Source organism: Myzus persicae, unplaced genomic scaffold, assembly GCF_001856785.1.
Source record: "Myzus persicae strain clone G006 unplaced genomic scaffold, MPER_G0061.0, whole genome shotgun sequence".
In the NCBI taxonomy this organism is placed as follows: Eukaryota; Metazoa; Arthropoda; class Insecta; order Hemiptera; family Aphididae; genus Myzus; species Myzus persicae.
This window is the reverse complement of record NW_019101919.1, coordinates 134,749-143,021: the sequence shown is the minus strand read 5'-3', so window position 1 is coordinate 143,021 and position 8,273 is coordinate 134,749. Positions and strand designations below refer to the sequence as shown.

Genomic DNA, 8,273 nt, shown 5'->3' with positions numbered 1-8,273 from the left:
AGATGGTTTTATTTTACATCTCGAAAATAGGTTTGAACAGAATGACGATATTTTATAGTCAATAGAAATATTGTAACCAAAATTCGCTTTAGAAAAAAACGTTGAAAAACTAAAAAATCTCACTTTTTTTCACTTGATTCACTTGATTCACGTAACCGATCGTAAACGGGGATCGTCACTGGCCTCTAAGTGGAAAGTTGTTGATAAGGTTTTCAGAAGCTTACTGTAACTAAAAAAACTAAGGACAGAACCTACCAATACTTAATAGTATGGTGTGACAGTGGCTGTCTGTTTTAAGATCGACGAAGAACAGAGGCAGGGAATTTGGTCTGTGGTGACTTAAAGAACAGCGTAGTCTAATATATTATGCTTATTCTGCTTATGTAATCACCTTAATAAATCATGTATTTGACATTTAATGTTTTGATTCTTTGATCGGACTTTAGAATAAATAAAATATAATGCAAAAATGAAGAAGAATCTAATCCGATTTGATGACATGGAGACAATTTTTAGATGGTTATATTTGGAAATAATACAATACATATATTAAACAGTGAAGTTATCCATTATAATTTTTATAAATCTATCTAGGTTAGATAGATTAATTTCAGGTTAGATTATTGTGATAATATTGTTATTGATTCAGTTACATCTAAAATTAATCAATATTTAATAGTCTGATCATTAAATTAAAAAAAAAAAAACAGTATTCAGTTCTTTATTCTTCGCTTTTTTCACTTTTAAATTCTTCCATCATATCATTCTCAGACATTTCATTAATCTGATTGTGGCACTGAAAAAAAGAATTTATATCATCAAATAGTCTACATCTGATTTTTTATGATAATATATTTTAGCTTAATAACGTATTTTAGTAGGTACCAACCGTCCAAATTCAATGACATCTATACTAAGATAGCCATAAGTACGTAAATACGAATTTCTCTCGACTGGTTTTTGAAAAAGATAAAATCACAACAACTCACCATTCTATCAACGACTTCAGCTAATTCTCTTTCAATTTCTTCGATCGCCACCTTAGCTTTTGCTGGTAAATCATCGACTTTTTCTGGCAATTTTGTCTGCAATTTAGTCTTATGTTCACGGTGCTTAGCTTCTATTATTTTTTCTAGCCTAGTTTCCCGATCAAACATCTATCGATAAATAATATTAAACTAAAACTCGTCGTCATCTGGCACTATCAACAATTTTGAGACCTTAACCTAATTTTTACATTATCTAATCTTCCTACATCCAAGTATTAAATATAATTCCCAATTTGTATAAAATAAGGCAAAATATAATTATTATGCTACATTGAAATTAAATTCAATAGTCGGTTATAAAAAAAAGACATCAATTAAAAAAGATTTTTTTTTTAAATAATAATTTTTGACTGAAAAATCAGTTTAAAAATGTATCTAGTACATTTCCCTAAAAACCATTATATTTGTAAATAGCAATTTTATATCATTGGTTACATCGTTTTTTTATATGACGTCATAATATAATATTATTTTTTTAAATATATAATAATATTTAAATCACTCAGAAAACTTAAATATCAACTATGTATAGAAAAGGGAAAAACATTTAAAAATAATTGTATGAGGACCCTATGCCTAGCCAAGTTCTTTCTATTATCGTATGTCTAAACTTTAAGCAACTCCCTTGTTTGATGTGGTTGTGTGAACTAAGTTGTCAGTAATGTTTGTTGATAATATGACTACTCAACTCACAGCTGTCAACCGCACTCTATCGAATGGTCCGGGAGTCACAAACCAATCGTTCATTTCGATCACACGTGTGTTACCGCATTCGTCACCGATAGCTATCAGTGCTCCGTCAGCATGGCAGCTAATACAATTTAACCTACTGTCAGACGCCTAAATAAAAGATAAAGGAAATAATAAAAATAATAATAATTACTATCTTAGGCACCTTAATCGAAAGTATCGGTTTTTGTTGTTTCTGTAGAACATCCCAACAGTCCATGAACCCATCAGCTCTGGACGTATAGAAAACTGAAGGCTTCGAATTGCTCCATTTGCCATCGGTTAATCTCATATCGTAATTTCTATAATAGTATATAATTTAATATGACGTGTAAAATTAAATCCAAGGTGTTTGTTTTTATTATACTATTATTATTACTCATATTGGTGTTTATAGATATACGTACTTGGTCCACATTATCTGGGATTCCTTTGCCTCTTCTGACCATATTTTTGCCTGCCAATCACCAATAGTTAAAAAGTTTTTTAAAAACGTCGGATTTCGACGCACTGAATATATGGGGCCATAATGACATTTATAAGTAGATGGTATTTTTTCGAACACTGTTCTGCCCTTTCGGTTTCCATCAAACACGTGTCCAGTACTTGTGCCAATCTATATTTTGTAAATAATATAAAATTATAAACTATTTTTTTTCTATTTTTTTCACCTTCAGGAACAATAAACTAGTTTTGAAATAAATATCAAGTATTTTAATAATAATTTCAAACGGCACAAAAAAATAAACAGATGGTTTTCTATACCAAAAAAATCCAGAGGAAACTCTCTCTATATTAAGTTGTATACACAATAACAATTATTTTTAATACCACTAGAACACTGTCCAATTAAATAGTGCCCTATTTTCCTCTATGCACACTGTAATAGTTATTTTCATAACTAAAATTCTAAACCAAACACAACGCAACAAAAAATTAAATAAGTGTTCCGTGGGTTTCACGAAGTTTTGGTCCCGGTTACCTTCGGTTGAGCTCTGAATTTCCAAACTCTAATTATTATAAATAAATAATAGTAATATCGCATATTCGCATTGTAATGTGTTGTGGATTATGTTTGTTTATCGAAGGTTTCATGTTACGCAATTAAAAATAGTCTGCATGATTATAGTAGTCGTTGTCTGGTAGGGTCATTGGGAGGGATAACTGATACTAAAAAGTATTATAATATTATCGTAGAACTTCTCTATCCTGAGAGAACATTTTTAAGTACCATGAAGCGTATTGGAATCGGAAAATGGTAATCTATGCAAGTGACTCCATGTGCGCGGCCCCACTGCATCCATTCCGGTTCATCATTTTCCTCGGTTTTCAATAAATCTAAGAGCAATACATCCGTGGGTTCTTCAAGGTTTCTGGTATCCCACCACATGATCTGTGGAAGTTATCACAATATAATGACTATTATAATTATAGATATGTCTGCACGATATTGTGCCAAGACGTTAGCTGAGTAATTTAAATTGACGATTAATAATTATTTTTTAAACTGTTGAGCAATACGTTTTTATACTAGTAAAAGATAAATACGCTATAATAATTTAGCATGTACCTACTTGGCCATCACTGGATCCTGTCAAAAATTCCGAGTTGGTCTTGGATTGAATCCATTTGAGACTATGAATTTTGTCACGATGACCATTTCTTACATTGCTAAAGCCAACGTTTGTAGAACTTATTCGCATGTCCCACAACGCGACCTGTCCGTTCATCAAGCCACCCGCGAGCAGCTGTCCGTCCCTATGGTGAAACTTGATCCTGGTGATTGGGTATTGGGACTTAATCGTAAAATGTGGAGAAGTAAACATCTCTGTAAATTTAGGAGGTTTGTACATCAATCAAGGTATGCCCAGGGAGTTAACCAAAATTGAAAATTCGTAAAATACTCTATTGATCAAAAATACATCAATCAAATAAAAAAAACATAAATTTGGTTACATTCGGAATTCCAGGCTTAGCGTTCACATTTTTTATGTTGTAATAATAGTTAATCTATTCTTAGTGTAGCGTAAGTTGATAGGCCAATTCTTATGTCTTAATATATTTAAGTGCCCTTCACCCTAAAAACCGAAAATAGTTTAAAAAACAAGGTATATAGTCCTTGTACATGGGTACTTTCATTCAACTTTTTAGTTAATTATATTTTAAATTTGTCTTGAGAGGACGGCGGTACCCAAACATTTGTGCTCTCCGGCATACACAAGTATTATATACCAAATTTTCGTTCACTAGTTTCAGTTATGCGGTGTTAGTTTTGTTATTTGAGTGAATTTAACTACTATCAAATTTTTAGGTATAAAAATTATATGTGTTTAAGCATCGGATTTTATTTAATATTTTAATTTTCAAGGGATATATGAATATTTTTAATTTGTGATATTTCACAATTTCACACACCCATTTATTGCTTGATAATTAAAATATTAGACACACCACAGACGCTTAAGCGCAGCTAATGTTTTTATCTAAAAGTTTAACGATACATAAAATTCACTCAAATATCATAGCGAACAGCGCACTATTGAAACTAGTGAACGGACATTTCGCTATATCGTACATTTGTAAGTCGGAAACAACAAAACACATGTGTATCCTAGTAAATTGTTATAATTTTGATTTATAAAAAGTACAAATGACCACTTAATACAATTTTAAATGAAATGGGCTTTACATACAGCTGTGAGGGCGATAACCCCTTCTCACTACCACCCATAATTTTGTCCTGTGAAGGATAAACTTATTTACGAGGATTGTCTATAGTTGCACATATTTTTATAACATTCAATAGTGAAAAACATTTTGTCTATTGTTAAAAAAGAAATTTTGGAAGGCATAATATTTTAAGAGCACACCACGTTTTGTTGACAGATAAAAAGTAAATATTAATTTATTATTATTAAATAAATCCTATTTGATATCCATATTTTACACCTTGCATTTATACAAAGTTATGAATTACAATTTTTACAGTTTTTATAGTGTTGTTTAATGTGTTGTATAGTGTTGTAAATGTTATGGCAATCGCCGCTAAATACTAAGTTAGTTATGAAAGTTGATCCATATTGATCCATACATATATATATAAATATTGTCATCATTATCTTATCTAATTAATTTAGTTGAACTTGTAGAAGCTTAACTACAAAATAACTTTCAAAAATTGATTAACTTTGTATATTTTAAAAACCCTTAGCAATATAAAGAATTTGGGGAAATATTAATTCTTCGCTATTATCGCTTGCGCCTTTGCTCTTCACTCCAAATATTTAAAAAAAATGTCTACTAGTTATCTTCCGCTAAATATATAGGTATATACTTTTAAAAATGACACTGCTGGCAATAATGAGATAAAAATAATAGTTAATTAAAGATTGTCAGTAATCATAAATTAATCTAGAAGAACAGTCAACTTTTATATTTTAAGTATACCCTTTTTTAACTTAACCTTTTTTTTTTATTATCACAACTCTTGTACTTACTGAAAATGTAGTAGAGGTGATTTTTTTTTCTTTGTAACTAATAACCTTAACCGTATGATAAATGTAAATATCGTGTAAGTGCTAACTGCGTACTTTCTTACCCGTATCATATACGTATGAGTCAGGACTGTTCTTTGGATTGGCCATCTGGAATCTAATGTCAGAGTAACTGATCGCGATCATTGAGCTCTGTTCCGATGACCAAGATATGTTTTGTATCGGTCTCTTTGGTGAGCAGGGGTCCACAATTACCGCCACTGTCTGATAAGACGGAACTAGTGTTTGGAAATCTTTACATTTCGATTCGGTAAAGTACGGTTGAAATATATCTATTGCATTATTTTGTTTTATGAAGTGTTCGGTGAGCTAAAAATAACCATATGGATTTGAACATTTTTCATTTACAAACATTCTTATTAATAAAACAGAAAATATGTCCTTATTTATATACTTGGCTAAAAACATGTATCAAAATTAAATATAATTTATACTGTATACGATGTACATTGACTGATTTTTCTATTCATATAAATAAAAAATATTTGATTTTCGACAGAGTTAGGACGAATAAGACGAGGGAATTATAACATAAAATTCATTACTATTTAATGCAATTATTTCTGTAGATATATTTACATACAATTGACATTGTTTTAACCGATTGTAAATACAATTTGTCTTTCTCCGCTTTCCTCCGAAATCTGGACACTTGTTCCGGATCGTCTAGGTGTACGTCAATCGGCCAGCCACCTTCGCTATGCAAAATTCCGCGATCAACATACTTCACTCTTATCGTGTTGGCCTATATACACACCGTGTACTAGTCAATAAATAATATAGTAAAATGTATTATTTTACTAGGAAAAAATGTATACGTCGTGTTCCGACCACTTGTTGGTTTCGTTGGTGGATTTGTCAACTGGATTCCTCTGTATCCAATCTTTCTCCAGACTAACGTCTGGCAACATATTTATCAACACTGTAGGTCCGTTGTTGTGAAATCGACATTGTTTGCCATAGTCACTCCTTTTTTTTTCGTATGTATACATTTTTACGGGTTTTAGTAGCTCATGCAATAATCACTTTTGACAAAACAAAACGAAAAAATGATTTATGATAAATTAATACATGTACATATTTTTGCTTGCATATATTAACAACAACTCGTTGTTATCGTTGTACCTATACGTGCTAACGGTCTCCATAGTCACAGTTTATTAATTGTAACTACATTTATACTTACCTCTAACTTATAGTATTTTTTATAATTTTGTTATTATCTAGAATATGCTTGACGAATATTATCGTATTATAGATTTTCACTAAATATGTGTTTCCGCTCTGGATACACTGGTATTTTACTAATTTCACAAAATTCAAGCAAAAAATAAACTACAAAATCTTATTATATTTAACCTATAATATGACCAATTTAAATTACCCACATACTTATGACAGAAAAATATGGTGCAATTATAGGAGGTACCCATTGCTTACCTACTTAATAGTAATAGTAATAATAATAATAATAATAATAATTTTACTAAATGTAGCCGGTTATTATTTTTAAATCATTATTATACTGAGACATTATTGCCACTATATTTAACATCAAGTTTGAACGGCATCACTCCAATGTCGTTTAACCTGGGTGGGCTGATTCGGCACGGGCCACGTGCTCAGAGGCTTGAAATTATTAATTGCCAAGGTTTTCTCCAATGTGTATCATTTAGGTTAGTTAACCTAATACATCATTATGTTATACATATGATATATAGGGACGCATATTACATCAGGAATTATTTATTTCCTAAACAGTTAAATTAGTACATTTTAATATGATGTGTATAAATTCATTTTTACGACGTGAATACTATAGTATTACGCTTACGCATAAGTAACTATTAATAATATAGATTATTGAAAAAATGAATTGTATTAATTAGACTCAATTATTTTTGGATTTTAAGCTACCTATGTAATATATATTTGGTCATAGAACATATTAATGTAACTATTCGTAGCTTTACCTTTTGAATATTTATATATTTCAATAAATTAATCATCTTTAATTTACGTAAATAGATAACTTATGTTTATACTTAACAGGATTTTTCTTATATGATAATTACTAGATATTAATATATTATTATCAATGACTCATATAGGTACTCAAATATTAAATATTTATACTACTTTATATTATTATATATAATTATTATTATTATATTATTTTTATCGACAAAAAATTACAGCCTACAAAAGTAAATAAATAAGTACTTTTACTTTCATTGGCTTTAATGAATTAGGCACTAAGAGAATTAGCTGAAAGTAGAGCAAGAATAAATGCATTTAATAAAATAGTTTTTGATACTAATTATTGTAAAATTTGGTGCACAATTTTACAGTAATTTTTATTTACTGTTAATGTTTTATATTTTTTATTTTCGTATGCAGTATACACGTACAATATGTTAATAAATTTAATACTTACCATTGAAACGTGTATCCAAATTAATAAAATATGCAGTAATAATTTTTATTGACATGTGAATGACATTAATAATTTTATCATACAATTTGTATTTTCTTGCAGGCGTGTTTTGTCAAAAGGGCCCATATTAAAATTTCAGCCCTGGGGCCCAATGGGTCCTTAATCCTGCCATGGTCACGGTTAAATGCCATGCACACTGCAATAATATTTCATAGTGTGTCATCACAATTCAAGCAGAATGCTTGTGTACATTTCTAAATTTTTAATCCGATGTAGATAATAAATAATACGTGTTCATGATGGTACTTATATTTTAGGGCAACAATTGCCATGACAGTCGTAAACTTTTTATTGCACCAAAAACCGAACAAATCATAACCACTACCACCGTATAATAATGAATATGGTAAACAATATATAGGTGGTTTATATTTTCAAAACGGCAGAGTTATAAGTGTTTGTTGTGGTATGAGCTCAAAACGGTATATTATAATATAGATACTT

General features: G+C 29.9%; 1 protein-coding gene across 1 annotated transcript; it reads right to left on the bottom strand.

The window, feature by feature from the left end:
• Window positions 1-712: 712 nt before the first annotated feature.
• Window positions 713-6,396, bottom strand: LOC111030764 (dynein intermediate chain 3, ciliary-like). Its single transcript, XM_022310432.1, has 10 exons — window positions 6,151-6,396; window positions 5,916-6,077; window positions 5,377-5,641; window positions 3,353-3,606; window positions 3,010-3,171; window positions 2,186-2,394; window positions 1,945-2,080; window positions 1,743-1,889; window positions 990-1,157; window positions 713-796 (listed from the first exon to the last, which is right to left on the bottom strand). Exons 1-10 carry the CDS (start codon window positions 6,322-6,324, stop codon window positions 722-724), a joined length of 1,752 nt encoding a protein of 583 aa, XP_022166124.1. The 5' UTR covers window positions 6,325-6,396; the 3' UTR covers window positions 713-721.
• Between the last annotated feature and the right edge of the window lie 1,877 nt (window positions 6,397-8,273).

Excerpts from the sequence above, each read along its gene's own strand:
- LOC111030764 (XM_022310432.1), bottom strand. The coding sequence starts at position 6,324 with ATGTATACATACGAAAAAAAAAGGAGTGACTATGGCAAACAATGTCGA. Across the intron at positions 3,172-3,352 it reads CAGGATCCAGTGATGGCCAA|ATCATGTGGTGGGATACCAG; the intron begins GTAGGTACATGC and ends TAACTTCCACAG. Across the intron at positions 1,158-1,742 it reads ATAGAGTGCGGTTGACAGCT|ATGTTTGATCGGGAAACTAG; the intron begins GTGAGTTGAGTA and ends ATTTATCGATAG.